Here is a 27,170-nt window from a genome sequence, read left to right as displayed (position 1 = left end):
TACCATTCATATACAACGAGCCTAGTATGGTAATAGTAACTGCTTTGTCATGAAGTTGATCGTTCCTTTCAATATGAGTATAGACGTGTATATGTAAATCAAATGACCAATATATTCATTATACATTACTGAACTACGCCCTCAGCCCCTTCACGCAGACAGTCGCGGAACTTGACGACGCCTTGCTTCCCCTTGCATTCTCCTTCCCTTTCCCCTTTTCACTCCTCCCGTCCAATGATACTTTTGGTCCTCCTTGTCCATCATGCAATAAGACACTGAATCCCTTGGCGGCCTTGGAAGCTGGTTTGGGATTGTTAAGTCTCGTACGATTTGCCTGCTTCTCCACGATTACTTGGAGAGGCTTCAGAGGACCAGAGCGAACTGTTGGTTCGAAAGTACTACCCTTGTTATGCTGCACCGCCGATCTTATGGCAGGCTTCTCCGCCACTTCTCTCCTTTCGCGACTATTCGCATCGATACTCCTCCATCGATTACGCTCATCAAGCTGTTTTGCGATCTTCATCTCCATCTTAGATGGCTGATACCCTCGTATTTTTGGCGAAAAGGTCGGTTCTTTGTCACTCGATTCTGACTCGATCCTCGAGGAGGTGGAGTAAATTGAGTCGGAAGACTGTTTGGGAAGAAGTCGCTGGACAGGAGGATGAGGCTCGGGGATGCAGAAGTGGCGAAGCTTTGTCTGCTCCCTTAGACCAAAAGTAGAAGAAGGAGTTCTGGCCAAGGGAGGAGGATGGGGGTGAGAGACGACAGTGGGTAGGCCGGGTGGTTGCCTGTATGCGGGCGGGGTAATGGGAATTGGCGGCCCATTTTTCGTTAAACCGCCAAAGTGGCAGTTGTCAGATTTAGTATCCGTTACCGCGCTGCTCGAAGAAGTAGACATTGATATGTCGCTGGCACTCCTGAGTCTACCACTGGGAGCAGTAGTCGAGAATGATGGGGGAACAACAAAATCTTCCCGAGTAGGGGTATCCATTGCCATCATTCTTTCCATCTCTTCCACAGCATCTTCCACTTTAGTGGACATCGGGCTCGCAAGGAAGCTGCCCTCAGAATCTTGAACGGTCCTAACATGTTCCTTGGTCCCTTGCGCGATACTTTGATTGAAGGATGAGGCATCAAGCTGTAAAGCGAGATGCATGTCCTCCACACATGACCTGGAAAGAATCATGGAGGTTTCAGAGAAACTGTCCTCCTTATTCTCTGTCACGGGTGACAAGTTGTGGTGAGCTATGGTCAGGGATCTCGGTATGGGAGGGAGGTCAATACCGGCGGATTGAACGTCGTAGCGTACGATAGGTCGAGATAACTCTTCAAAAGATTTGCGTACATCGGCTGTGAAATCTTCCTCCTTCAGCCTGGGCAGGCCAAAGGAAGATTTATGGACCAGCGTATGTGCATTCTGGGTGCTCTCGTCTTTCGACAACTTACTACTGCTCTCCACCGCGTAACATTCTGGTGATCTAGAAGAATCTACTGACGAGCTTTGATTGTAAATGTGATGCTTGTCACTTGGACGACGTGATTGATGCGGAGTTGACTGGTCTTTGAATGACAGGTTGTGGAAGGAAGGAGCTCTAGTATAGCTGTTTTCCGCATCTACATTGCAGTCAAACTGCTCTGAAAGAGGTCGTTTTTGTTCAGTGATATCATAGCGTTGTTTGTCTGGTTGAGATGTGTGCGGCAAACATTGGGTTTGCTCGTCGCTAGGGTCACTTCTAATGTCCACAGAGGGTCGCAGGCTATCACATCATTTCGTTAGCGTACGAGATGCCATTGACGAAGCTCTGCGACTCACTTGGGTACAAAGTCGTCGGTTAACCAGTCCAGCTCAAGTCCAGCACCTTCTCCAACACTAATTGTCCTCTTCAGCCGCTGATTCGACATTCGTTTCCCGAATATAAGGGTAGGCCCATTCGACATTCTTCCTCTGGTCGCATGGTATATTTGAACGGCAGGAAGAGTGTTAACTTCGTCTGTTGAGCCGAAACTCTGGTGCCCGCTTGCATGAGAAAGCGGCCGTTCGGTATCAAAATTGGTGGCAGTTAGAGAACGTGGGGAACTGGCTAGTGGACAAGCAGAAGATGTACCGTCAACACAGGCTTCCTCATACTGCCCAGCCGTTGTTCCTGCTGCTTCCGCATGAAGGAGTGCACTATGTCTCCGCCCTTCGAAGAAACCACTAGTTCTTTTAGCTATCATGGAGACCACTCCTCCCCTCAAGTTTTTGACAGTGTTTTTTTCTCTGGCATCGAGAGGCTGATTCACAAGTACACGCATTGCTGGAACCGGTTTGAACATTTCCGCCGCACGGGACATGAATCCCCCCCCTTCAATGGCATGACCGTTTTGAATCCAGACATCACCGCTTTTCCTTGACAAATTTTTTCTCATAACCTCTTCAGCCTCCAAGTCCCGCATAGTGAAATTACCATATACTGTGTGTCGACGCGTAGGGCTACGGTCTGCAAAAGTTATGCGTCCTGGATGGCTTGACGAGCCATCCTTGTCAGCAGTTACATAAGTAGTGAGCGAGGGTTTTCGATGGACCAGTCTGGATACATTTAGATTGCTGTTGTGAATTTCGGATACAGATCCAAGCTTAGGATGAGGAGGGGTGAGCTTGGGCGAGATAGACACAGGGAGGGAGAGCTGGGACTCAGATATCAACGCCAGGGATTTGTGGCCTGTGGCCCCAGTGGACGCGGATTTTGTTGATCCAATATTGACCCGGTGGTGTAAGCTTTCGGAGAGTCTGTACTTCAAGATGTAGGACGTAAGGGACAAGAAAAGGCAAGGCAAGAGGAGAGAGACGAGGTAAAGAACATTTGCGATATGCCCGACGCGTCCGTGGTGGAGGAGGAAGGGGAGGCCAAGGGTCTATTATGTAATACAATCAGGCACGGTATGAGTGGTGCGGAGGTGACTAACTCACAAAACAAGCAACGTTCCCAGCCACAGCAACAATCCCCACTCCTCTTCCCGAAACACCCCATCTCTCAGCCCCAGCCACCTGCTCATCTACAGGGACCCATACCCCCTCTTCACCTCCCAACAGCATTTCCATGCTCTCCTTCCCCTGTATGCTTGAGCTCATCTCCCACAAAGTGCTGCTTCTCGCAAACATCGGTGTTGGCGGAAGAGGCATGTTACTGGGGATTGGTGGTGGTGGAGGTGCACGATGATCCGTTACACTGATACGGGAGCGCGATTTTGCATCTGGCGTTTTGAGGTCGAGTGAATTGGCCAGGGTGGTGCCGCTAGCCATAGGCTGGTTGAAAGATTGATAATTCTGAGTTCTCCAGGTAGACGATTGTTTAGCGGATGCCATCTCAACTGGAACATTGCCAGCCATGTCCATGGGCGTCGTCACCCTGGATGGTGCTAAGCTTACCCTGCTCTCCCCTAACTGCGAAGAAGAAATAGGGTAACTAGTAAGAGACTCGAAGCCTCTCGGCATAGGGCGAAATGGATCTGGAGAATAGGCTGCCAGCATTGAACCATCTGGAGAACAGATGGCCGACCCAGGGGTTGAAGTAAGGGTGCCGGTGTATGCAGTTGTATCTGAGGACTTGAGGCCGCCTGGCATTCGTGTCTGACCTGGTTTGGGAAGATTGGCATTGATGGCGGGGGAAGCTAATGATCGGGGTCGTGTTATGGCAGGCTCAGGAGAGGGGAAGGACCATTCTGAAATTGTAGACTGGCTATTTGTATCATGGGATAGCCACGATCCTTCGCTGGAGATGTCCTGATGATCTGGCGAGAGGTGATGGGAGGATGAAGGCGAAATAATAGATTGCTGCCCAAACTGCGGTGCCTTTAATGACAAAGAGGAAAGCTTGCTTTTGGGGGTTCTATACGAGGACGCGGCGTCTGTCTCGGATGAATACTCGAAAGAAGAAATAAGAGTCTGGCCGTGTGCTATTAGAGACAGTCAGTTGATGGATATGGAATAAATGGAAGCGCCACATACAAGGCGAGGAAACCCAGCTATCACTTCTTTTCAGCTGTTCCAGCCCATTCGCATTTCCGTCCAGGCAAGTAGCTCCCACTCTGAGCCCCTCTTCTCCCTTCTCGGCAAGAATGAAATCACTTTTCTCCTCATACATGCTCATTCTACTCTCGCCGCGCAACCGAATCATACCTTTTCTGGGCGTACGCGCCATCTGCCAGAGGCCCATGGCGCCACAGCCGACAAGGATTGCAATATAGGTTGCTGTCCACGCAAGGATGATATACCTTGCTGAATCGCCAAGCACACCTGCCAGGATGACCCCCACACACGTGGTTGCAGAGGACAAAGGTAATATACGAGGGCATAAGGTCGAGTGAGATATACCTCCGGCCCCAAAGGCAGCCCTGCGGACATTAGAAAGCCGACTCTTTGCTTGTCGATCGTAATGTGCTGGCCTCGATAGCATGACAAAAATTGCTAGCCACGCAGCAGTCCCTGGTAAGAGCATGATACTAACTGCTACTGCGGCCCATACCCCATTGTCGCTGTCTTGTACACCCAACTTGAGGACGATCCATCCGGCCATAAGGCTGATGGCTCCTTCACAGATCAATAGCAACATCAACTTGCCTCTGACACCCAGTCGAGAACCGATTTCCCTCAATGTAAGTGTCGAGTCAGCATTAGAGCTACCGGGGCGAGGAGGCAAGTTGAAAAATTCCCGAGGCAAGTTACGAGCCCTTTTGGGATGGGGGATAATTGTTGATAGTCTGTGAAGGGGAATGGGGAGGTTGCTGACGAGTGCGAGGAGAGGTGTGAGGTGATAGAGGAGAAGTAGAAGGAGGATGAGGGCGGAGGAGATGGGGAGCAGGAGGAGCATGGTGGGGCTGCGGATGAGATGCAAGATGGGAAGACGACTGGGTATCCCGTTATATGTGTTTGTGCATTTGTGTGACGTAGAAACATCACTCAACGTCCCACACACCGGGGCAACCCCGTATATATACAATACAAAAACATCCCGGCCGCCGCATCGCAGCCTGTGTATCTAAAAGCATCTCGAATGAAAACGTCTACACTCCTTCCTTCATCGCTGCTCGCCGGGCAAGCATAGCCTCGTCCAGCCTTCTCGCCTCTTCTCCAGCCTCTTCGGCACTCATACAACCTTCTGCGGTTGTTTCCCCATCGCTCGCACCCGTACTAGGGTCAGTAGTGCATCCTCCCATCTCATCTTCATCAAACTCTCGCCGTCGACGCGCCCATTCAGCTTCGCTAAGCTCGGACTCTGCAGCAGTAGGGAAAGACGTTTGGATCAATGCGTCGGGCGTAGCAGCATAATGAGATGACAGAAGCGTTGTAAGATTACGGGCGAAATCGACGAGTTGAAACACCAAGCTAGAGGATTTGATCGTCAGGCGGATCCAGAGGATGCATTGGAGAGTAAAAAGGCGAGAAAAGACTCACGAGTGATTAGGACCTATCCAGCAAGACTTTCCCTTGACAAAGTCATAGGCATCTTGCATCACTCGAATATGTCCCAGATACTGTGGCATTGCGCCGGCCGCAGCGAGGGCCATAGTATACGCTACTGCCAGAGTGGCTGATCTTGATACTCCGCACTGGCAACTGGATAATGTCCATCAGCTGTCCTTTCCACGTCTGTATCGTTTCATCATAGCATCTTATGAAAAAAATTGAACTCACTGAATCAGTATTGGAATGCCGCCTTGCCTCCCTTCCTCCATCCATCTGATAGCCTCCCAGAATCTCCACAGCCCGTCACTATCCTCAGGGGCCCTGGGATACAGCACATCTCGCAAAGAAGCACCTTCTGGCAGATCTGCTAAGCCCAGCTCTCCATGTGACCATCTCGCATGGCAATATTCCACATGAGGTCTCGTTCCATCTCCAACCGCCGCGGGATATGTCTTGAGCTTCATTTTCCTCTTGGAGATTTCTTCTGGCAGTCCGGACGGTCTTGACCATCCAGAGACACGCCTTGGACCGGCGTCAAAGGGATCCTCGACTTCTTGCGCGACATTCACCACTCGCACCGTATTTCCCGTGGTATTCCTGGCCCAGATATCCCAGCGACTGACGGACTCTTCGGCACCGAGCCAGACACCAGGTAGAACCTCGATGGGGCCGTCTTGGTAGGGCTCTGTTTGGCGGAAGGGGTAGCTGGTGGGCATAGCAAAGGTGAACGTGGGCGGGAGAGGGGGGGATGTGGAGGGGGTTGTGGAAGTGGAGGCTGTCGGGGAGGAGGAGGACGGGGAGACGGGGGCGTTCTGGGGAGGGCGGGGGGGATAAGCAGCGGGGGGCTGGGTGATGAGGGTGAGGAGAGAGGGGCGGCGTGGGCCGGGGGGGCGGGGGAGGGAGACGGCCTGAGCAGGGGAGGGAGCGGCCGCCGGGGAGAGGGGGAGGGAAAGGGAGAGCCGCTTTGGCTTCGGCCGTCGGGCGTGCAGCGTGGGGGGCGAGGACATCGCGGTAAGAGAGTGTACGCCGTTAATAACGCTGAAAGTACAAATAACGATTGATTATAAAGGAGCGACGAGCATAACAACGCGTGAACACCGCACGGACACCGCACGCAGCCTGGAACAAAAAGGCCCGTCGCGCATCGCATTCTCTCCTTTCATACGCACCGCGCCCATTCACTGTTGGTCTTGTGCGGTTTCCATTGACGCATACTGTTTGACACTGAGACTGGCGACCACTGGGACTGACATTACTGACCACTGAACCTCTCATTTACTAACCACTTACCACTAATCACGCACCTACGCACAATGTCCAGTGACCTCCTCAGAGACCCCCTCAAGCCCAGCAACGGCCTTACCCTCACCCCCGTCCACATCCTCGCTCTCGCCCTTTGCTCCGTATCTCTGATCTTCACAAATCTTCTCAGCCCGAACCCCCTCTCAGGACCTCTCACACGCCTGTCTATCCTCCTCATCCTTCTCCTCCTTTCACACCATTTCATTCTTTACCTGCTCTCCCACCATTCCGCCTCTTTGGCCAACGCGCACGAAGAGGAAAAGGCAAGGATTGATCCCTTAGTAAAGAGTAAGCTTGAGCAGAAAAAAAGCGACTGGGAGTACCCGGACGCCCACCCTAGTCATTTTCTGACAACCAAGGAGGGGAAGCCACGACTTTTCCCGTTTCCCCTCGGACTGGCTGGTGGAGGTGAAAGTAAAGAACTGTGGTGGGAAGCGGGAAATAGTTCGCACATGCAAGTTTAAGATTGCTCTTCTCTGAAAAATGCCTGGGAAGCGGCAGCGCTGACAGCAGGTACGCGCTCTAGCGGCCACTACAACCAACGAGAGACGCCTGCTGCTAGGGAGCAGCTAAAAGCCGAGATGGAAGCAAAGGAATCTGCACGACAGAAAAGGGCCAAAAAGGCAATCAAGGAATTTGAAACGGCTAGGAAAAAATGGACGACAAGATTGACTAATCTTAAAGTTTTAATGTCCATTATATCTGTTGGTCTGGGTAGGTCCCTAGCCAGTCGATCAAACAGCTGACAGAGCTAGTCAGCAAAAAGGTCGCAGTGGGATGTTTAATGGCGTGGATATACTATATCGTTGTCGGATATCTCACTGGCCTGCTGGCTGTACCAAAAGACGATGAAGAGAAACCTGCAAAAGAAAGGAAAAAGATACCCACGGCACGTCGTTCAGCAGCATCCCTTCAATCCCATGAGCAATTTCCACTGACCTCTGTGCGAATTGTACATAGACACCCGGCATGGCAATCACCTATCTTTACGAACCTGACGGCAACAGCGTCAAACCGACCGGCAATATACCAACCAGAGCACCAAGCCACCGTCTTACTACGACCTATGATAGTCGATATGCCTCGTAAAATGCATCACAGAATCATGGTTTACATCATTTTATGCATGTTGTATTCAGTTCCTGACAATAGTGTGTATATATTAATGTAGTCTAATACAAGGATTTCCAAATTTTATGTTTTGGTGCCACGCAAACACCCATACCATATATTACCTTATTCATCTCTTATTTGACCAAGATAGTCCTTCTTAATAGTTCCGATCGCAAACTGAACTCACCTCTCAGTTTGTGATGCGATAGGAGCAAGGTTCAAGTGAATAAAGACTTACCATATCATTCGCTTCTACTCTACAACCTACAATTTGTATTCGCACTTTGGTATCCTTTTGAATAATTTCGTCATTTGAGCGATAGCACGGCGGCGAAACGCTGGGGTCGAATTTCATATCCGAGTGAGTAAGCTGAAGATCAGGCAAGTCAGCAAAACTTGATCACACTCTCAATCGGTTTTGAACTCTAGAAAATGAGGAAATAAAAAGGATCAGGAACTAATCGATCAATTACTACAAGATCGTCCCGCATAAATCAACATTCCCGAAAGATCTGTTGTCCCTATGCATAATGTTCATCATAGATGGAAAAGAATAAAGAGTGAAAAGTGTAGGGCAAATAACAATGAACTGTGACTTACATGACAAGAGACAAACACTTGTAATGGTCCGACCATCGCAAAAAAGCCCATCTGCAAGAACAGTCAGTCGTCGGGCCAAGTAAAACAAACAGATTAAAAAGACTTGCTTTATTGACATTGACAACCTTGGCATCCACTACTTCACCCTTAAAGGGCTTCATGACGATGGCGGTATACCTTGTCTTAAACTTTGCTTGACCTGTCGATGGGATAATCTTCCCTTCTCCTATGTCTGTTATGGTAATGACTGAGATGATATACCTAGCCTCCATGTCAGCGTCCGATCTGTGTAAGGAATGAATAAGAGAATACATACCCATGTTTACCGCTACACGTTCCTTCAACATCTTCATAAAGCTTCTGACGAAGATAGTCTTCGAGCTGAGCGCCAAAGTAGGATGGATGAAGTAGGATTGTATGAGTAAGTTCTCGCTGTGCAACCAAAATTTTCGGGCAGAGAAATAGAAAAAACACAGTCGGGCAGGTTCGGATGCAAGAAAAAGCAGTAAACGTGTCAGCGCGAATAGCAAGGCTTTCGCGCAAGGGTGGTACCAACCAGGAAGAACATCCTGAGAGGTTGTTTGCAGTTTTTTTTTCTTCCTTTCTGGCCTGACAGGAAAGAAGATGGAAAGATGGGTATGATCCTATACCTTCCGTGGACCGAGGTAGGAAGAGTTCGGGCGGATGGACGGATGACAGTTGGGTGTCTATCCCTGCATGGATGAGAAGAGAAGAGAGAAGGCGCGGTGGATGGATGGAAGGAAGGAAAGAAGAAAGGGAAGAGAAGAGAGAAAAGGTCGTGGATGGAAGGCGCCAGAAGCATCACGCGAGTGCAGCGGAAGTGATAAGAAAATCCACGTGGAATTAGTTTACGTAAGGAGGCACGTGGCCTCCACCTTGTCTCGACCCATGGCTCTACGTAGGCGGGAGGCAGTGCGTAGAAGAGTGTGCTTGCTCCATAGCAACCTTCCACAGCCGTCCCCTCCCCCCGCCATGGCACAACCCCCGCCCACAGCACCCCGGAGCAGCCTCTCCCCCGAAAAAGTCCCCCACAGGCAGAAAGAAGGGAGAACGCCGCCGCCCGCCCCGAGCGCTGCGTATGCACGTCGGTGAGTCCTCTCTGCGCGCCCCTCGGTCCAGCGCTGATGCCCTCCGCAGCGCAAGAGAGATAATAGGCGACGAAATGGGCGTGCCGGCCTACAAGCCAGCGATGGACGCAGAGGACGTCGCCGCCAATGTCAGCAACAGCGTCTCTACAGGGTATAGGCGAGCGAGGGCCGGGTAAGTCGTTGCAGCACTGTCTTGCGAGCCCAGCAGGTGCCGTTGCTGACTACGGGTGCGCCTTGGCAGAACGATGCCTTCCAACCTGGAAGTCGCTTCCCGGCTCACCCCCGAGGCGGACGACGTTGACCAGCCTACAAGTGCCACAACTGTCACCTCTGCGACTCCCACGAATGCCGCCTACGCCCGCACTTCTGCCCTCTCCCCGGCTTACCCCCAGACGGCGTCACGCCCCGCTCTGCGGCACACTGCTTCGTCGGCGGCCAACCTCGAAACCCCAGCGGCCTCTGCGCCTAACCGTCTTCGTTCCGGCTCGCTCACCTTGCCGGGGGCCGGTTTAGGTGATGCGTTCGGACACGGACCGTTCAGTAATGCGTGGTTGTCTAACCCGGGGCTGACTACGGCGGCGACGACCCCCGCCAGGAGCCCTCTTGGGCAGCGCATACAGCCCGCGGAAGAAGACTTTTCATCCTATACGTCGGCTTCAGAGTCCGCCGCTAGTCTAGGTACAGACGATCTCAACTTTTCCACCCTCGATTACCTCGGTTTGGCCGACGTTTCGGACCATCTGCCTCCAGCAAGTATGTCGGAACTTCGGAGCCAGACTCAACGCGCCATTGCCTCCTCTGGTCCTGCCAGCCGTCTTCGAGCAAGCACCGTTTCAAATTTTGCCCGTCCATTCCGACCCAGCGTGACATCGATGCATTCTTTCACCCAAGAAACAAATCCTTACGACAACGGGCAAAGTGAGGAAGAGGCGCTTGCGAGAGCGATTGAGAACCTGGGCGTGTATGAAACGTCGTACATGTCCAACCCTCAATTGGCGAACCTCTACGCACCAACCAATCTGTTCAAGGACACCCATCGTCAACGGGCAAGCACAATCGGGGCTCTTGAAAATCCTCAACGAAGAGGGCTTAACCGGTCAGCGAGCTACCTCGCCAGTATTCCCCAGTCTCCTATACAGGCTGAGTTGGCAGCGCTTGGCGCATACGGTTATGCCGCGAGATCAAGGGACTCCAGTCGTGCTGGCAGGCTCTCTATTTCCTCCCATACTAGTCGAACTGGTACCCCAGAGGATAAAGGATCCTCGACACCCCAGGTACCCACAAGGAGCCTGTGGATCGGCAATCTGGACGTTAACGCGACTAGCAACGCATTGTTACAGGTGTTCGCGCCCTATGGTGCCATCGAGAGTGTCAGAATGTTGCCAGAAAAGGTATGCCTGCTAATGGAAGTGGGGACACCGATGCTGACGTGTACCACTACAGACCTGCGCGTTTGTCAATTTTATGGACAAAGTTGATGCCATTCGAGCTCGAGACGACGTTTTGAATCGGCTTGGTGGTCACGTATCTGCTCTCTCCGAGACCGCACCCGTACGCATCGGTTTTGGCAAGATTGATTCTGCACCCAACGGTCCCACGGTAAGCGCTGTTGCACCCGCTCCACCCGGCCTTGTCTTCACTAGTGGCCCACCTCTTTCCATTACCCCCATCGTTTCAATGTCCTCCGCCCTCCCTTCCATGCCGGGTCCTGGTGCGTCGGTGACCGTCCCGCCCCAAACTGCAACCAACATGATCTCTTCGCCTGACCAAAACGATCAAACCAGCGCACTCCCGACCAGGGCTCTGTGGATAGGAAGCATACCGAGCACGACATCGGCATCTACTCTTCTGCAGATATTTACTCCCTTTGGGCCAGTCGAGTCTTCGCGTGTGCTTCAGAACAAGTGCTGCGGGTTCGTCAACTTTGAACGGCTCGACTCTGCCGTCTCAGCTCGTAATGCGCTGAATGGACGCGACATTCTCGGCTCTGATGTCGGACCTATCCGCATTGGCTTTGCACGTGTCCCTACGCGCTCGCCTACAATCTCTACAGCCCATCTGGGACTTCCTGCATCCCCTAGCGACTCGCCCACCAGACTTGGTGATGCGCTTAACAGCGTCCTGGGCGCAACATCTGTGTCTACCGAACAGCAAATGTCTGTCGAAGGAGGAGGACTGGAGAATTATAGAAGTCCGTTGGTGCTTGACCTGGTCAAGCAAGGTGTTCATGAACAGGTGCTGGAGAAGGGGTTGGCAGGGGAAAATGGCAATGTTTCAGACCAGCAAATGATCATGCAGGTTCTGAGTAGTCAACCGAATGAGGATAGTGACATCAAAGCCGCAGCTGGTCAGTGATATTTCTTTCAATGTTTAAATTTGTGGTACTGAATAGGGCCTAGATGCTCGCCCACCTGCTACTTATTATACCGCTATCCCCCCTCCCCCTGATCGGTCTATGAGAAGATTTGACACAGGTAAACTTAAGGAGGTTAGGAAGAAGCTTGATTCTGGGCAGTGTAGGCAGGACGAGATTGATGAAATCACCAAGGACTTGATGGAAGACTGTGCAGAGGTAGGGATTTGCGCGCGATTTGACTCTCAGAATCAAAATCTAACGATGATCATAGCTTTCAAGCGACTTCATCGGTAACACCATCATACAAAAGCTGTTTGAACGTACTTCACATGCGCTCCGGATTGCCATGCTTGAACGCATCGCCCCTTATCTCGCTACTATCGGTGTTCACAAAAACGGCACATGGGCTGCCCAAAAGATCATCGAATGCAGCTCTACGGATGAAGAGCGCGCCATCGTCGTGAACAACCTGAGGCCATTTGCCCCCCCTCTGATGTGCGACTCCCTGGGTAACTATGTCTGTGCTGGTACATTGAGATTTGGGGAACCGTTTAACCATTACGTGTTTGATGCAATGATCGACAGGATGTGGGACATTGCGCAGAATAGGTTTGGAGCGAGGTGTATGAGGACTTGCCTAGAGAGCCCCTACACAAGTCTGTATCAAAAGGTGAAAAAAGCTTTTGATCGGAATCAATGTCTCGAGTTCTTAGCTAAATCCCCGCTGTGCAGAAACGAATTTCCACCAGTATTATCCTGAATTCTATCCCTTTGGCCACCAATCCCAATGGCGCCCTTCTTTTGACCTGGCTGGTGGATTCGTCGAATCTCCCCGGTCGGTACGGTCTGTTGGCGAATAGATTTATTCCCCATATTGCTCATCTCTGCACGCATAAGTTGGCCTCTCTGACTGTCCTGCGCAGTAAGTCCTTACGTCAGCTTACCATATTAAAGTCGCAGCTGACAAGAAATGCTAGTTATCACCCAGACTACTGAGCCACAAGCCAGCACCAACCTTGTTCAAGCTATCTTTACGTCCACCAATGACCAGACCCTTATAGAAATTCTGTCCGATGCTAACAACGGTAATCAAGTCATTGGCAAAATCATTGCTGTCAATACCATCGCAGAGGATCAGAAGAAACAAATGGTCGAGGCTGTCCGTCGGGTTTTACCGAACATCAAGGCGTCGACGACTCCGCCTTACCGCATGTTGCTCGAAGCCGTTGGCTTGCCCGTTCCTGCGGGCTATGTCAGTGGTTCCCCCTTTGGACGAAACCCAACACCCCAATGGCAACCCAACAGACCACAACAGTTCAGCCAAGCTTATTATCCATACCATCAACCAGTAAATGGTGCTAGTTACCAAGCTGTCAATGGATTGGGCAACCTTTCGCCATTGTTGATTCCTCAGACTATGCCTTTGGGCCAAATGAGGGGAAATCCTCAACCAGGTAAAAGCCCAAGGACTCCAGCTGCTCGACAGGGAAGGCTAAGTAGTCCTGGTTCCATGATGAGCCCTGCATCGGATCCTTTCAATCCTGTAAGTCAATTTGTTCTTGAGTCTCACTTGTCGAGAAGCGGAGTCTGTATGGCCAATATATTGACCTTTATGTCATACAGTTCGCTTCCCCGAGCATTGATGTGCAATACCCTAGTCAGGGGAGTATGCGCATGGGCTCGACGCTTAGTCAACCCCCAGTTACTTTCGAGCAACAACCTGCCATTGGCGGATTGGGAATGGGCGGGCAAGAACAGGGTGGTGGGATGATATACTATGGGCAACAAAGTAGTGTGAGCTTTATTATGGTTCATAGGATGTGAAATTTTTATACTGATCTGTCTTAGGGGTGGTAAACGGTTCCAAATGCCTGTTTCGGCCAAGCCAAGCTGGTTATTACTGGTAGAGGAGGCAGGACTTCGCTATCTCTACACCCAAAACATTCAAGGACGGATTCGAAAACTCGCATACTGCATGATTCAATATCTCATCTGTAAAAAAGCCACTTCTCCTCTTTTTCTCTTTCATCTCCTACTTGTAACTTTCGCCGGGTGCGGAAGAATGAAATGACGTCGAATCAACGAAAAAAAAGACAAAAATTCAAACTTCGGGCGACATCTTCTTTAACGCAATCTCTCAAGGTCTGGGGCAATTGAAACGGTTGAGGCAATGTGATTATATATACAATAGATAAAACAAGAAAATGAAACTGAACAAATATATGCATTACTGACTGTGGTTATATCTTATTTGCAAAGATCTTGGTTATGTACGCTGTGGCGATGGGTACAAAGCTCATACGGATGAATAGGCTTGAAAGACACTTCCCTGCGTAACAATACTCGTACAGCAAAACGGTTCATTTCTGTTTTTTTATTATTATTTTAATTGGAGTATTGTCTGCAAACCGGTCAACTTGAGACCTTTAGCATCAAGAAAAGCAGACCTGCAGACTTAATATGAGAATAGAAATGATATGAGCTAGGCTGATTATACCCTAATTATATCCTTCTCTTCCGGATCCGTAGAAGAACAGATTTTCTTAAAATTCTTCCCATGGTGCGATCAACTGCTGTTTTTGCCAGGCAACTCAAGCTCACTCGAGGAGAGCAGCAATCTCGCACTTCTTGCAGGGGGGCGTCAAGGAAAGGATCTTTAGGTAGAGATAGGCCATAGGTTACAGGTAATGACAATGATGACAACTGGCGGGCACGCAGAAGATCTATCGAGCGGATTGTTATTATTCCACAACAAATACGTACGATAATAAGCGTAAGGTATCAAGTGTTCTGTTCATTCCCTCGACTATCAAACACAGCCTTAATAGTAATTGCCCCCTCCCGTCTTCTTCCTTGCAACCCTATAGTCCTACATAAGGCAGGTACACACTGTAAAATATTTCCCAGGAAAATAAGCTCCACGAAGACTCACGTCTTCTCTGATCGCAGAAGCATAAATAAAAGATCCACCAATTTCGTACCATGATTAGTATACGAAAGAGGTTTTTGTTTGTTTGTTTTTTTTTTTTTTTTTTTTTTTGAAAAAAGAGTCGTAAAGACATGAGAAAGACAATGTAAGATGGTTCCTTGCACGCCTTGAACTAATCCAACGAAAATGTGATGTAAACCACAATCAATGAAAGTACGAGATAGAAACGATGCTAATGAAAACTTTTGATTCTTGTATGTGACTGTCATGGTTGAAACGAGAATGGAGGAGGCGCAGAAATGAAGGGTCTGAATAAAGCAGTTGCCCCTCGCTTATGAATGTTTGGCAAAAAGACAATAATGATGATATGCTGAGACGAGGAAGGCAAACGTTCCTTGAATCTCACAATCCGAAAATCACGTGAAGCTGGCAAAGATAATATAAAAGATGGTCACGAAGAAGAGGCCCATCGGTAGCAATGAACGCAAAAAAAAAAAGTAAATGAATAGGAAACTTGAAGTCGGTGTACATGTTTCAAGAGCCGAAAAAGTGAGGAATATAGTGCGGGTGTAAATCCTCGGGCTCGAGAGAAGGGGAAGGGGCTTGACTCTACTGGCCACCGAAGTTGAAGCCACCCTGGGGAGCAGCGACTGCGAGAAGAGACAGAGTAAGTGGATACAGTAAAATAAAACTTTAAACGTCAAACATAGATTGAAGCAACATACCATCGGATTGGAAAGCGTACTGGCCAGAAGCGTCGACGGTGGGAGCGGCGGCATCAGCTTCCTCCTCTTCGTCATCAGGGAAGAACTCTATAAAGAATTGTCAGTCCAGTCAGATGAGATCCTTAAGATTGATCTTTCAACCCACTGTCCATGATGTAGAAGCATTTTTTGTAGATTTCCAGGTTCTCGTGGTGTTGCAAGTTGTGGATAGCAACCATACCGCCAGCTTCTTCAATGTATTGCGCATACTTGTTGACGCCACCGGGACCCGCCGCATCCTTATCAACCTCTCCAACTTTCAGGATGTTCTCAAGACCATCAAGGGCGACTTGAATAATTTTGTTGTCCATAGAAGTAAGAAGGTCGCACATGGGTTTGATGCAACCTTGCGAGACGAGGTATCGGATTTGGTTAGGTTCCTGGAGACCACCGGAAGTGGCATTGGAGATGGCCCAACATGCTTCCTTCTTGGTCTTGAAATCAGCGTTGGCGAGGATGTTGATGAGAGGAGGGACGATGTTACTGATATCAAGTGGTTAGAAACCATTACTGTGAGTTGACATAGTTATTACTGCTACTCACGCATCGATGATGGCTTGGATTTGCATGGGGGAACCAGCGGTGATGTTGGAGATTGTCCAACAAGCCTCTTTCCTGATGCCTTCTTTGGGAGAAGACAACAAGCTCAAAAGAGCAGGAAGTGCACCGGAAGAGATGACGACCTGAGTTTGGAGGTCGTCACCAGTGACAATGTTGCCCACAGATCGGAGAGCTGGGGTTTGGACTGCGGTAGAAGGATGCCTAGATCCGACTAGTTAGTGGCAATAGCCAATTACAAAACATATACTCACATGAGGAGGTCCACTAATCGCCTGCAAACACCACTTTCAATAACAGCCTGTATCTTATCGTTGGAGCCATCTGAAAGATACGAAATGGCCCAACAAGCATCAATTAGAACCTCATCGTCGAGAGAGTAGATAAGTTTGGTAAGAACAGTTAGGGCAGGAGAAATCTGCATAGATCATTAGTAGGTAGACTAAAAAGAATAAGACAGACAACATACGAGCTCCCATTCAGGCTGGGGGTTCTTGCCTCGACAGAAATTACTCAGAGTCCAAGTGGCGTTCCTGATCATCGACAGCTTGTGGTTCTCATTCAAGAGGCCAAGCAAAGGCTGAAGAGCGCCTTCCCCGAGAACATAATCTCGGCATTTAGGAGAGTCGCCTGCAATGTTACCAAGAGCCCAAACCCTTGTGAAAAGGTTAGATTGTATTCACCATTCTTGTGGGATCACTTACGCTTGCTCTCTCACGTCGAGAACACTGGAAGAAAGGAGAGCGATAAAGTGCGGCACAGCGCCTGCACCGATAACTACTTGAGTGTGCTCAGAAGTTCCAGAAGCGATGTCTTTCAAATTATCAGCTCCGAGCAGAGTGTATTCCTACCAATGCAATCTCACTGGTCAAAGCCCAAGCAGCTTCAAATTGGAGCATTGAGTTAGTGCTGGACAAGAATTCGACGAATCGGGGCACGACGCCGCATTGAATGACTTTGTCAATCGGTGGATTTTTTTCCTTTGAAAGAAGTCTAGTATACGTATAAGCAGATCTGCTAAGGCAAAGTCCTTATACACCGACTCACTTTCTGAACTTCATGGTAGCATCCAATTGAGCATTGGCATCCTCGCTGTAAACAGCTTGGAGCATACCAGGAAGGACATCACCAAGGGCTGTAGAATCCATGGAAGTCTCATCGTCAGATTCGATGCCTTCGTCGGTAATGACAGACTGAAGGTTTCGTCGCTTGGCAAGGTTTTCTTCTCGCTACAGTAGCACAAACTCTGGTCAGCATACAAATTATTCCGTGCTGGCCCCTCTGATGCAGGACCCAACTGTTTGACAGCTTTGATTGGGCATGGAAAAAGCACAATGTAGACTGCGACGACATGATTTGAAGGCTAACCTTTTGGCGACGGATTTCAACCTGCTGTTCCTCCCTTCGGCGACGGAGCTATTTAAGGATATGAGGTATCAGCGCGCTGCCATAATTTAGGGCCGTGTTTTGGCCACCGAGACATCCGCACCTCTTGAGCTGAGAACTGGGTCTTTCCCTTGAAGTTGTTACGCCTGTGGTCGAGGTTCCTGGACTCCATTGTGGGATATTATGGCGCAGTCGTTTGATAGGTAATCGAGGACGGAAGCAAAGAAGGAAGGAAAAGAAAAGCAAATGGGATGAAAGAAGCGTATGGATGTATGGCCAGTTCCCGCTGGACAAACCAGAGGCGCGTGCTCAGGGGGGGGGGGAATTAAATTTTGTGTTTACGTAAATTAAGACGTCACTGTTGATCAGCCTAAATGGGCCCTGCCGCAGAGGATAGGAGGAGTGAGAAAGGAAGCTGGGGGATCCTTTTTGACTGTATGGATACAGCATCGACATGGGGAGAGACAGCACCAACACGGATCGGGACACGCACAGACACGGCTCAAGGCATGACCGCCACGACAGGCCTCATAAACATCGAACTCACAGGGATCGGGACAAGCAAGATGCAGACCAGATTGAAGAGGAGCATAGGAGAGAGAGAAAGCGGCTCAAGAAGGAGAAGAAGACAGACGATGCCCGTGATCTTCAGGTGCTGGACGATGATCCTAGTATGTGGGTAGAAAAATCATTGGATCCTACCAATGCTGTCGCGAACATCCCCACCGCCGACTCTCTTCCTCTAACATCCAATCCTTCTGGTCCTAAAGTTTCTCTTCCTCCCTCTACAGCAGCAGGCTCAGAAGGCCGCGAGCGCGATTCTTGGATGCTGGAGCCATCGGTATCTTCTGCCATCGTCCCGGTACCGAGAGACGATGTGCCGCATAGCGCTGTCAAGTCTGCTGCCGATACGGCGGACGGGTACGGAGATGGGCAGCCTGCGGTCTCGAATGTGGACCTCTTTTCCTCCATGGGAATAGAACATAAGAGAAAGGATCCTAGATCGGATAGGCCAGACCCATCCCAGGTCAGTTTTGCACTTGGCATTCGCGGATAAGCTGATACATGCAATTTGAAAGCTCGTGGTCGACGACCGTTTCGAGCTCAACACCCAACTCCTCGAGGGGAAAAATGTCGATGAATACGAAGTCAAAGGTATTGCAACCTATATATAATATCCTTCGTCCTTTACTGATCACCTTCCTAGAGAAAAAGACGACATTTGGTGGGCCTGGGTACCAGTGGCGAATGATGAAACTCAAGCGTCTCTATGAGCAGGCAGAAGAACAGTCTCGACCCGTAGAAGAAGTGGCTCTTGAACGCTACGGATCACTTGACGAGTTCAACGAAGCTCTCGAAGAACGTCGTTATCTAGACGATCGTGAGGCGCGACGCAGGTCCCGGGGCGTCAGCAGACCTCTTGGGCCTGGTTCCGATTCTTCCAGGCCCGCCACCCCTTCCGGCAACTCTTCCGGTATGCGGACTCCCGACGCAGGTCGCCGATTCATGTTTGCTAACCGCAACGCTGGCGAGCAAACTTTTGGCACTGGCGGTGGCAGTGGCAATCGACCTGGCTCGCGAACGGGTTTCCGTCGGCCCGGTGAAGATTTAGAACAGGGTGCGACGCCTGCCAGCAGCGCTGGGAGGCTTGATACACTTCGCCGTGACAATGGTGGACTTGGAACACCAAAGCTTGAAAGTGGGGTGAGATCCGGTTCTAGCGGTGTTGTTCCGATGAAGGTCGGTACTCCTATCCCTAGCGTTTTCACCCCAACCACTCTCACACGTTCTTTCACCGGTCCTCCCCCCCCTGGGCCTGAGCATGAATCCAGTGCTGTGGACCCGACCTCTTCGAAACCCCCTCTTTCTACTGAACAGCTCAACAAACTTCAGGCCGCCGTTCTCCGTTCCAAACTTATGGACGATCCGAATGCCTCCGCTTTGGAAGACGAATACGAAATTGAGCGTGAGCGGAGCGAGCGTGCACATGCGGGTGTGGGTGCAGGTGCAGGACTGTGGGAGGGAAATAATGAGGGGATGCAAGGCCAGCTCGGCAGGATGGATGAAAAAGGCAATAGGATAGAAGTGCAGGTCCTTCCTACATTGGACGCGAGAGGGAAGCTGTATGATGTAGGCACTGGCAAGGAAGATGAATCGGTCGTCAGACCCGGAAACCGGAAACAAAAGGACGCCAAGTTCGAGACCCGTGACAAGGAAGGCAACCTGTTACGTTATAACGCCGATGACGATACTCAATCCCTGGGGGAACTTGTGCGACAAGAACGTTTTGGCGCAGGTTCATCTGATCAGAAAAACCTGGATGCTGAGATGGCGAGGGCTATTGCAACGGATGGCAAGTTTGAAGATGACCTTGACTATATGGATGATAATGCGGATAAGCTGGGCAGGAAAAAGATGAAGAGCGACGCATTAAAACGGGCCTTTGCCATAAATGGTAGGTTCAGTTTGACTCCCGTGACTCGTTTCTAGGATATTTTACTCAAGGCGAAATTGTGGAACAGATTATGCCCGAACAAAGAAAGCGCTCGATACATGCCCATTTTGCTACCAGGACGACCGTCCTCCGCAAACCGCCATCGTTGCTCTTGGTACACGCACTTATATGTGCTGCACGCCGTACGAAGAACTTGTACCGGGGCACTGTCTGATAGTGCCTTTGCAGCACCACCTGAGTATGCTGGAGATGGAAGATGATGATTGGGACGAAGTCCGCGTGAGTCACAATCTAACAGAAACATGTTTTTAGCAGCTCACCTCACACGCTTTAACCCTCAGAACTTCATGAAGTGCCTCATGCGCATGCACGCTCAATCAAACCATGGCGTTATCTTTTTCGAAACCATCACCTCCTTCAAATCCCAGCGGCACTCATACATAGAAGCTATTCCTGTGCCTTTTCACATATTTCAAGACCTTCCTGCCTATTTCCGTGAATCGATTCTTTCCTCTGAAGGAGAATGGACGCAGCACAAGAAGTTGATTGATTTCTCGTCGAGACCAGGTGGCTTTAGGAGGATGATGGTACCAAACTTGCCATATTTCATGGTTCAGTGGGATTATAAAGGCGAGAAGGGCTACGGGCACGTCATAGAAGGTATCAAAGATAGTGGAGCAGGAGGAGGAGAAGACGAGGAAGGGCATGTGGGTGGAGCAATGTCCGAGAGCGAGTTCCCAAGGTAAATTTGAGTTTGCAGGCTTGTCAGAATTAGTACGTAAACACGGAGGGCTGACTGAGAGAAATTAGATACTTTGCCCAAGAAGTCATCGGCAACATCCTGGGCCTGGAAGCTCGTAAATGGAGAAGACCAAGGAAAATGGACGTGGCGTTGAATAAAGAAAGGGCACGGAAGTTGGGAACTCATTTCCAGCCGTATAATTGGACCGTGGGAAACGGCGTTTAAGGACATGACAAGGTTTATTAGTTCAAATCAGCACCGAAGACGCATTTCATCTTTCAGTTTGAAGTCGAGACCCAGTTTGAAGAAATGATGAAGATAGTCCTAGAAATTGGAAATTTGCAAGTGCTCTAAGAAGACGATCATCATATGGTACCATATCATCTTTCCTTTACTGTTGCAGTAATAATTATTAGTAGTGAGTGTCAGCAGCAGCACTGAAACTGATTGATCCACGCCTGCTCGCGTGGTTTAATTCGTATGATGAGGGAGCCAGCGGCAGCAAATAAACGTATTAGTAAATAAGGAAAACGCGAGGAAATCATCATCATCATATTTTAATGTTACTACGTACGAAGTCAGGATTATATTTGCAGAGCTTTTCTTGACAAAATCTCTCCTTCATCTCTATAACCGCTCTCTAGTTACAGCAACAACATGTCCGTCCCTGCTGCATCTGAAGCTGGGCCTTCTAGCTCCAATCCCCCTTCCGCCGAGGGCAAGAAGCAGCCTGTTGTCATTCTCTGTATTGGTATGGCTGGATCGGTATGTTTCCGTTCTAGTTTCCTCTTTGATCCCCTCCGCTAACTCCCTCCATTGAAATATAGGGTAAAACAACCCTCATGCAGCGCCTTAATTCCCATCTCCATTCCAAGAACACCCCCCCGTATATCCTCAATCTTGACCCCGCGGTAACACACATGCCTTACTCAGCGAATATTGACATCCGGGATACGGTCGATTACAAAGAAGTCATGAAGCAGTACAAGCTCGGGCCCAATGGTGGTATCTTGACAGCCTTAAATCTGTTTACCACGAAATTTGATCAGGTATTGGGATATGTGGAGAAGCGGGCGGAGACTGTTGAGTGAGTGCATATGGCCTAATCAGTTGAGTCTGTGAAATGACAAAAAGACAGCTATATCCTTGTAGACACTCCAGGACAGATCGAAATCTTCACCTGGTCCGCGTCTGGCGCTATCATAACGGATGCTATCGCCTCTTCTCTTCCCACTGTCGTTGCCTACATTGTCGACACACCGCGAACTGCTTCCCCCGTTACCTTTATGAGTAACATGCTTTACGCTTGCTCTATTCTTTACAAAACGAAATTACCCTTCATCATAGTATTCAACAAAACCGATGTGCAACCTCATGATTTTGCCTTGGACTGGATGACAGACTTTGAAAAATACCAAGAAGCGTTGAACGATAAGAGCAGAGACGAGCATGGAGACGGAAGTTATGTGAACAGCCTAATGTCAAGTATGAACCTGGTTCTGGAGGAGTTCTATAACAATTTGAGGGTAAGCCGGTTCAGCTAATTGGGTTCTGGGAAAAACTGATCAATTTCAGGCGGTGGGTGTGAGCGCGATGACCGGAGAGGGTATGAAGGCATTTTTCAGTGCGGTAGAAGAGGCCAGAAAGGAATATGAGACGTATGTTGTTTTCATGTTTAGCTCTTCGATTGACTAACATGATTTAGCGATTACAAACCTGAACTAGATCGTTTGGCAGCTGAGCGGGCCGCACAGACCGAAGCAGACAAGAAAGCTCAGCTTGAGCGTCTTATGCGAGATATGAGTGTTTCAGACACTTCTCGCTCCGGACCTGGTGGTAACCCCTTCGGTCCTCATGCCCGTAATGACCGCGAAGACCGATACTATGATGATGAGGGCGAAGCGAGTGACATCGACGAGCAGGAGCAAGAAGCTATCAGGAGACAAATGGAGGAGGAAGAAGAAGATGCAGAAGCGGAAGAATTGGGCAAGTTGGATGTAGAAGAACCAGAGATTGGAGGCTTGGCCGGTGGAGCTGCTGCTGCTGCGAATCGGGGCGCAACATGGCCTGCGCCGAGATAGACGCAATGTATGTATCATTAGATAGGCATGTATGTGCATAAAAGCAACGATCTAGAACGATCTAACCTGATAGATCTCTAGGATGGGCGATTTCTTCAGTCAAGTTCAGCCAAGTTCAACTCTGGCAAGGTATCACCGCAAGTCTTCCAGCCCTCCCAACCCATCGCAACTTTCTCAAGCTTTTCGCCAGCCACCTTCAGGTCATCGTTGACAACGTAAACATCATATTTCCCCTCCTTCGCGTACCTCAGCTCCTCCTTGGCAGCATCGAGCCTCTTTCGGATGGAGGCATCGGTCTCGGTACCTCGCCCAGACAAACGGGATTTAAGTTGAGAAATGGAAGGGGGAGAAAGGAAGAGAAACACGGGTTCAAGGGGAGGGGTTTGGAGCGGGGCCTTGGCCTTTAGCTGGAGGACACCTTGCAGTTCAATGTCGAGAATGCATCGGCGGGGATGAAGGGCGGTCAAGGCAGCAAACGTAGTTCCGTAACTTGAAAGTCTTTTCAGCCAAGCCCATATGCATTTTTATGGATCTCACATACCAATTGCCGCCGAATTCCGCCCACTCCAAAAATTCGCCTTTGCCGACACCCTCCATAAATTCTTCCTTGGTGACAAAATGATATTCTCGGCCATTTTCCTCTCCAGGCCTAGGCTTTCGAGTCGTATGAGAGACGGAAAACCCAAAGGTATTAGGCTGGCTCTCAAAAAGAGTCTTGAGGAGGGTAGATTTTCCGGTACCAGAAGGGCCGCAAATCACAAGTGGCTGTTGTGGAGGTCTGATCAGTGCGAGAAGAGAATTGGAAGCTCAAATATACGTACGCGGTTGACGACGTCTGGGTTGATGGGCCTCGACATTGTGGATGTACGGCGGATGGTTGTCCTGGAGAGTGGACGTAGGAAGAAAATTGTGGTGTTCCGTTGCAACCTTTTGCGGAGCAGTATGTCGATATATAAGGTGCTTGAAAGGATGATCTGTTTTGAAAAGATGCCGTGACCGACTAGAACCGAAAACTCTCCTTCAAACTCACAAACGCAACTAACTCAGGTTCTTCTATCTGAAAAGTAACCTAAATTATAAATAAGGAGATCTTACCGGGCAGCGCCGCACCCGGTCGATCGTGTAAACAAAGGACATCTGCCACATCAGTAATCCCGCGGTATTCCTGTCGAGGAGCTGTCGCGCTGGCGGCGGGGCGGAATTAGTCCCGCGCTCCACCTGGGGAATTCCTCTTATGCACGCCTACTTTTCACAACATGACCTCTCATCCCTCCCCCCAGCCTCCACCGACAACGTCCACCAGCTATGGACGACAACCACTTCCACCTCCAGGACCATGAACACACCCCAAACCATGACGACACTGCAGAGGCGCTCATCGCAAGCCTCAAGGCAGTCATCAACGACCCAAACTCCCACAACCAGCAGCCTTCAGATATCCACGACCACGAAGCCGATCCAGAATCAAGCCAACAACCACAACATCATGAACAGGCACAGAATACTCTCAACGCCTTTACCGCTGAACAGCACAGCAACCCCGTGCATGTCGGACTGAGGAAAAGTCTTGCCCAATTGACCCACCTGACGAATGCTCATCAAGGCTTGTTGGATGAGCTCAATGGCGCGGGAGCAATTCAAAACCTTGCCCAGAATCTTAAAGCACTCAAGGAAGGTAACAAGAGACAGATTGATGTGTTGAAAGAGTTGACTGGTCAAATCAAGGCGAGCGAATTGGGTGTCGATTTGTCCGTTCCTTGTCAGTATCACTTGCGTACGCCGTTCTTCATTTTGCTGACGTCGACTCGCAAGTCTCCGAGCAACTCGATCCAGAACTATCTCCTGTGGTCTTACGATCTGACTACGACGCCCTTAAAGCTCAATACGATGCCTTGCTGGTATCTGGATCTCCGTCTTCCGTTGCCACAGGGAAAAGATTGGCTGGTGCTCGCAAATCGCGAGCTCCCAAATCAGTTGCTACAGTCACAACTATTGAACCCGAGACACTTCGTGCAGTCGAAGACGACAAGCGCGCGTCCCATAGCAGCACCCCCACAGGAGGTGTCGAAGGCCGAAAGAAAAGGTCAATCAGGCTTGAAGTAGGTTCACCTTGAATGATGTGACGTACAAGACCGACCCTTCTCCGTAGCATCTTGTGCATAAAATGGCGAATCGCCGCCTTGGAGTTGAATATACGGTCTCTAACTTTGAGTCGAAAGGCTCTAGAGACCTTCCTGACCCAGCAACTCATCCGCTCACCGCAGAGGAAAGTCCTAACGGTGTGGACGAGTTCAGACCTCATTTTGGAGCTGACATCAACGCTTCGACTGTCAAACCATTTATAGACAGAGTCATTGAGGATGTATGGGAAGCATGGCAATCTGGACAGGGGGATGAGGACGTCGAAGCCGACAGGCAGAAGGTTTTCGACGCCGTAAAGATCTACTGGACTCGACTTTCTGTGAGTGAGATTGATGTAAGACATTAGCATTAAGCTGACTATCTGAAGAAACGTTACGACGAACAGCAGCACCGCGAGAGAGGGGAGATCCATCGAGATGAGCTGTCCCGCAGAAAGCAGAACACGTATCGTCGGCAACAGTCCTTGCTCATGCGTCGTACAGCTCATTTCGATTGGTCTCCTCTTAATGCCTGCCGTCTCCGAGCTCTTTATCGCACTCTCTTGACCATCGATTTCGCTGCTCAAACGCAAGATCAACCGGATCCTAAGCGTGCTTACACTCCCGAGGAATGGTACGCCTATCGCCGTCTTGCGTGTGGCCCTCGCTCTGGCGAAGCGCATGAAGTCATTGATCAATTCTGGCTCTCTCCCGCAGTGCGAACTCTCCTCCTTATTCTCGACGAGTTTGCTCAGGACCAACAGGCTCGTGCCAAGAAGAAGGGTAAACCAAAGCAGCCAAATCCTATCTTCCATCTGCCCGCACATTTATGGGACCGATCGACCCTTCCAACTCTCCGCCCCAAAGACAATGACGGTTTACCTCTCTCAGGCAGCCCAGGTATCATCCTTTTTAAATTCCATGTGGATGAACAAGTGCAACGGGAAAATCCTGATTGGGCCAAAGGACTTTACGATAATCCTCCTATTCCTCCCGAAGACGAAGCTCTTCCTAAACTTTCAGAGCTCTTGAGCCAACCTGCATACGCTGGCTTACGCCAAATTGTACACGAAGCGAAAGATCGAGCAAACCCCAAGATGCTTACCAATGAGCAAGTTGAGCAAATCAATTCCGGTGTTGACCTATCTTTACTTGAGGGATTGAACATTCCACCTGCAGGGCTTGAGGGCGAGGGGGAATACATGACATTTGCAGCCCTCACGCAACTTGCTTCAAATAGTGAAGTTAACTCATCTCGGCCCTCAGGCCTACCAGAGCAACTTATCGTACACGATGACGCCCCAAATACGCCCGATCATAAATACGTACACTCCGCCTTCCCGTCCTCTTCCATCACAGCAGCTACCCCGCTCGCAACCCACATTTCAGGGGTTGGCCCTAGTCCCATCCCTCTTCCATATACTGGAACTGATGCTTCTTCGGCTGCTAGGTCTGGTACTTCAATGCGCGCACGCAAGTTGGGTAAGAGGGCGGCAAGCGAGTTCCCAGGCGGAGCCGCAACACCTGTACCAAAGAGACAGAGGGTTGTAGGTGCGCTGGAGAATGAGGACGAGGAAGATAGGGATGCGGAGGTGGAAGAAGTTTTGGGGGGTGATGCGGCTTTTCTGGAAGAGATGTAAGCTTTTGGGACGTCTTTGGTATGGCTGGGCTGTATATACTTTTCGGAAATTATGAATCATACGTCTCTCAACATCTTCAGTCATCAAACATATTCACTGGCAATGGATTGGATTAACAGCGGTATTTGTTAGTAAAATTCCTTGTTCATATGTTAGTGGTTTTTTTACCCCTTGAATCTGGTTTCTCAAGGAAAACACGATGAGCTGGGATTGCGAGCATAGAGGAGAAGTTGTACATGTACTATCATTATACGAATGACATGACAGTAGGTAATAGCTACTAATAGTTAGGTAGTAACTGCCCTTCTCCATCCATGCTGACAATCTGTGTTGTTCGAGCCGCCTTATCTTTCCTTATGGCTTCATCAACCCAATCTCACAAGGGATACCAATCTTGATCTTTTAAGGAATTAATGAAACTGTCATCTTCATCATCGTCTTTATGGCACCACTTGCTGCAACAAAAATATAATCATCTTCGATAGTACAGGGGTTAGTATATCCGCTTTTCAGGAACTCAACTTCCGGCGCGGACGACCCGGGTTCGATTCCCGGTCGGAGAATCTTTT

The 27,170-nt window shown here is 49.7% G+C and overlaps 11 protein-coding genes and 1 non-coding gene; 7 read left to right on the top strand and 5 right to left on the bottom strand.

The window, feature by feature from the left end:
- The window catches only part of CNAG_01355 (thioredoxin), a 1,719-nt gene extending 1,607 nt beyond the window's left edge, over positions 1-112 (top strand). Inside the window, exon 8 of the mRNA XM_012193573.1 lies at positions 1-112. This exon is cut by the window's left edge and continues 170 nt beyond it.
- On the bottom strand, positions 100-4,556 carry CNAG_01356 (hypothetical protein; the record flags this gene model as incomplete). XM_012193572.1 has 4 exons in its annotated part: positions 100-1,757; positions 1,814-2,895; positions 2,951-3,936; positions 3,989-4,556. 4 exons carry the CDS (start codon positions 4,554-4,556, stop codon positions 134-136), a joined length of 4,260 nt encoding a protein of 1,419 aa, XP_012048962.1. The 3' UTR covers positions 100-133.
- Positions 4,557-4,893: 337 nt separating this feature from the next.
- Positions 4,894-6,271, bottom strand: CNAG_01357 (hypothetical protein). XM_012193571.1 has 3 exons: positions 5,675-6,271; positions 5,435-5,596; positions 4,894-5,365 (listed from the first exon to the last, which is right to left on the bottom strand). The coding sequence occupies exons 1-3, from the start codon at positions 6,160-6,162 to the stop codon at positions 5,044-5,046; spliced, it is 972 nt and encodes a 323-aa protein (XP_012048961.1). The 5' UTR covers positions 6,163-6,271; the 3' UTR covers positions 4,894-5,043.
- Positions 6,272-6,664: 393 nt separating this feature from the next.
- Positions 6,665-7,837, top strand: CNAG_01358 (hypothetical protein; the record flags this gene model as incomplete). The annotated part of the gene is made up of 4 exons (XM_012193570.1): positions 6,665-7,202; positions 7,275-7,462; positions 7,504-7,637; positions 7,709-7,837. The coding sequence occupies exons 1-4, from the start codon at positions 6,760-6,762 to the stop codon at positions 7,835-7,837; spliced, it is 894 nt and encodes a 297-aa protein (XP_012048960.1). The 5' UTR covers positions 6,665-6,759.
- A 14-nt stretch (positions 7,838-7,851) lies between these two features.
- CNAG_01359 (DNA-directed RNA polymerase II subunit RPB7) lies at positions 7,852-9,199 on the bottom strand. XM_012193569.1 has 6 exons: positions 9,018-9,199; positions 8,778-8,893; positions 8,569-8,722; positions 8,462-8,512; positions 8,100-8,231; positions 7,852-8,038 (listed from the first exon to the last, which is right to left on the bottom strand). Exons 1-6 carry the CDS (start codon positions 9,027-9,029, stop codon positions 7,985-7,987), a joined length of 519 nt encoding a protein of 172 aa, XP_012048959.1. The 5' UTR covers positions 9,030-9,199; the 3' UTR covers positions 7,852-7,984.
- Positions 9,200-9,423: 224 nt separating this feature from the next.
- Positions 9,424-14,221, top strand: CNAG_01360 (pumilio domain-containing protein c). XM_012194102.1 has 10 exons: positions 9,424-9,570; positions 9,620-9,742; positions 9,812-10,961; positions 11,014-11,917; positions 11,970-12,142; positions 12,198-12,596; positions 12,659-12,848; positions 12,904-13,469; positions 13,550-13,720; positions 13,775-14,221. Exons 1-10 carry the CDS (start codon positions 9,455-9,457, stop codon positions 13,781-13,783), a joined length of 3,801 nt encoding a protein of 1,266 aa, XP_012049492.1. The 5' UTR covers positions 9,424-9,454; the 3' UTR covers positions 13,784-14,221.
- A 221-nt stretch (positions 14,222-14,442) lies between these two features.
- On the bottom strand, positions 14,443-17,820 carry CNAG_01361 (importin alpha subunit). XM_012194103.1 has 11 exons: positions 17,667-17,820; positions 17,546-17,593; positions 17,225-17,406; positions 17,043-17,170; positions 16,882-16,990; positions 16,647-16,833; positions 16,432-16,595; positions 16,163-16,381; positions 15,726-16,102; positions 15,581-15,667; positions 14,443-15,505 (listed from the first exon to the last, which is right to left on the bottom strand). The coding sequence occupies exons 1-11, from the start codon at positions 17,733-17,735 to the stop codon at positions 15,465-15,467; spliced, it is 1,611 nt and encodes a 536-aa protein (XP_012049493.1). The 5' UTR covers positions 17,736-17,820; the 3' UTR covers positions 14,443-15,464.
- Positions 17,821-17,980: 160 nt separating this feature from the next.
- CNAG_01362 (cell cycle control protein cwf19) lies at positions 17,981-21,179 on the top strand. XM_012194104.1 has 6 exons: positions 17,981-18,590; positions 18,643-18,718; positions 18,771-20,018; positions 20,086-20,297; positions 20,360-20,760; positions 20,829-21,179. The coding sequence occupies exons 1-6, from the start codon at positions 18,018-18,020 to the stop codon at positions 20,983-20,985; spliced, it is 2,667 nt and encodes an 888-aa protein (XP_012049494.1). The 5' UTR covers positions 17,981-18,017; the 3' UTR covers positions 20,986-21,179.
- A 105-nt stretch (positions 21,180-21,284) lies between these two features.
- Positions 21,285-22,890, top strand: CNAG_01363 (XPA-binding protein 1). XM_012194105.1 has 5 exons: positions 21,285-21,525; positions 21,588-21,847; positions 21,899-22,286; positions 22,336-22,418; positions 22,466-22,890. The coding sequence occupies exons 1-5, from the start codon at positions 21,418-21,420 to the stop codon at positions 22,839-22,841; spliced, it is 1,215 nt and encodes a 404-aa protein (XP_012049495.1). The 5' UTR covers positions 21,285-21,417; the 3' UTR covers positions 22,842-22,890.
- Positions 22,553-24,445, bottom strand: CNAG_01364 (guanylate kinase). The gene is made up of 4 exons (XM_012194106.1): positions 24,426-24,445; positions 23,663-23,978; positions 23,383-23,606; positions 22,553-23,330 (listed from the first exon to the last, which is right to left on the bottom strand). Exons 2-4 carry the CDS (start codon positions 23,696-23,698, stop codon positions 22,937-22,939), a joined length of 654 nt encoding a protein of 217 aa, XP_012049496.1. The 5' UTR covers positions 23,699-23,978; positions 24,426-24,445; the 3' UTR covers positions 22,553-22,936.
- Positions 24,071-26,868, top strand: CNAG_01365 (hypothetical protein). XM_012194107.1 has 4 exons: positions 24,071-24,600; positions 24,654-24,940; positions 24,991-25,302; positions 25,351-26,868. Exons 1-4 carry the CDS (start codon positions 24,147-24,149, stop codon positions 26,599-26,601), a joined length of 2,304 nt encoding a protein of 767 aa, XP_012049497.1. The 5' UTR covers positions 24,071-24,146; the 3' UTR covers positions 26,602-26,868.
- Positions 26,869-27,076: 208 nt separating this feature from the next.
- Positions 27,077-27,164, top strand: CNAG_10052. Its single transcript has one exon. It is a non-coding gene; the product is annotated as a tRNA-Glu (tRNA).
- The last annotated feature ends 6 nt before the right edge of the window (positions 27,165-27,170 follow it).

Source organism: Cryptococcus neoformans, chromosome 5, assembly GCF_000149245.1.
Source record: "Cryptococcus neoformans var. grubii H99 chromosome 5, complete sequence".
NCBI classification, from domain to species: domain Eukaryota; kingdom Fungi; phylum Basidiomycota; class Tremellomycetes; order Tremellales; family Cryptococcaceae; genus Cryptococcus; species Cryptococcus neoformans.
This window is presented reverse-complemented; position numbering and strand designations above follow the sequence as displayed.

Bases quoted from the DNA above. Each gene is read 5' to 3' on its own strand.
- CNAG_01359 (XM_012193569.1), bottom strand. The intron at 8,513-8,568 runs GCAAGTCTTTTT...CTGTTCTTGCAG, and splicing joins AGGTTGTCAATGTCAATAAA to ATGGGCTTTTTTGCGATGGT. The intron at 8,232-8,461 runs GTAAGTCACAGT...CCTGATCTTCAG, and splicing joins AAGTGTTTGTCTCTTGTCAT to CTTACTCACTCGGATATGAA.
- CNAG_01360 (XM_012194102.1), top strand. From the start codon at position 9,455: ATGGCACAACCCCCGCCCACAGCACCCCGGAGCAGCCTCTCCCCCGAA. The intron at 9,571-9,619 runs GTGAGTCCTCTC...TGCCCTCCGCAG, and splicing joins AGCGCTGCGTATGCACGTCG to CGCAAGAGAGATAATAGGCG. The intron at 13,470-13,549 runs GTAAGTCAATTT...TATGTCATACAG, and splicing joins CATCGGATCCTTTCAATCCT to TTCGCTTCCCCGAGCATTGA.
- CNAG_01362 (XM_012194104.1), top strand. From the start codon at position 18,018: ATGGGGAGAGACAGCACCAACACGGATCGGGACACGCACAGACACGGC. The intron at 20,019-20,085 runs GTAGGTTCAGTT...ATTGTGGAACAG, and splicing joins ACGGGCCTTTGCCATAAATG to ATTATGCCCGAACAAAGAAA. The intron at 20,298-20,359 runs GTGAGTCACAAT...TTTAACCCTCAG, and splicing joins ATGATTGGGACGAAGTCCGC to AACTTCATGAAGTGCCTCAT.
- CNAG_01365 (XM_012194107.1), top strand. From the start codon at position 24,147: ATGGACGACAACCACTTCCACCTCCAGGACCATGAACACACCCCAAAC. The intron at 24,601-24,653 runs GTCAGTATCACT...TCGACTCGCAAG, and splicing joins TGTCGATTTGTCCGTTCCTT to TCTCCGAGCAACTCGATCCA. The intron at 25,303-25,350 runs GTGAGTGAGATT...GACTATCTGAAG, and splicing joins TCTACTGGACTCGACTTTCT to AAACGTTACGACGAACAGCA.
- CNAG_01357 (XM_012193571.1), bottom strand. From the start codon at position 6,162: ATGCCCACCAGCTACCCCTTCCGCCAAACAGAGCCCTACCAAGACGGC. The intron at 5,597-5,674 runs GTGAGTTCAATT...GACATTATCCAG, and splicing joins GGCATTCCAATACTGATTCA to TTGCCAGTGCGGAGTATCAA. The intron at 5,366-5,434 runs GTGAGTCTTTTC...CAAATCCTCTAG, and splicing joins TGGATAGGTCCTAATCACTC to CTTGGTGTTTCAACTCGTCG.
- CNAG_01361 (XM_012194103.1), bottom strand. From the start codon at position 17,735: ATGGAGTCCAGGAACCTCGACCACAGGCGTAACAACTTCAAGGGAAAG. The intron at 16,834-16,881 runs GTAAGTGATCCC...CCTTTTCACAAG, and splicing joins CTCGACGTGAGAGAGCAAGC to GGTTTGGGCTCTTGGTAACA. The intron at 16,103-16,162 runs GTGAGTAGCAGT...ACTTGATATCAG, and splicing joins ATCCAAGCCATCATCGATGC to TAACATCGTCCCTCCTCTCA.
- CNAG_01363 (XM_012194105.1), top strand. From the start codon at position 21,418: ATGTCCGTCCCTGCTGCATCTGAAGCTGGGCCTTCTAGCTCCAATCCC. The intron at 21,526-21,587 runs GTATGTTTCCGT...ATTGAAATATAG, and splicing joins GTATTGGTATGGCTGGATCG to GGTAAAACAACCCTCATGCA. The intron at 22,419-22,465 runs GTATGTTGTTTT...AACATGATTTAG, and splicing joins GCCAGAAAGGAATATGAGAC to CGATTACAAACCTGAACTAG.
- CNAG_01364 (XM_012194106.1), bottom strand. From the start codon at position 23,698: ATGTCGAGGCCCATCAACCCAGACGTCGTCAACCGC. The intron at 23,607-23,662 runs GTACGTATATTT...CCTCCACAACAG, and splicing joins ACCCAGACGTCGTCAACCGC to CCACTTGTGATTTGCGGCCC. The intron at 23,331-23,382 runs GTATGTGAGATC...AAGACTTTCAAG, and splicing joins GCGGAATTCGGCGGCAATTG to TTACGGAACTACGTTTGCTG.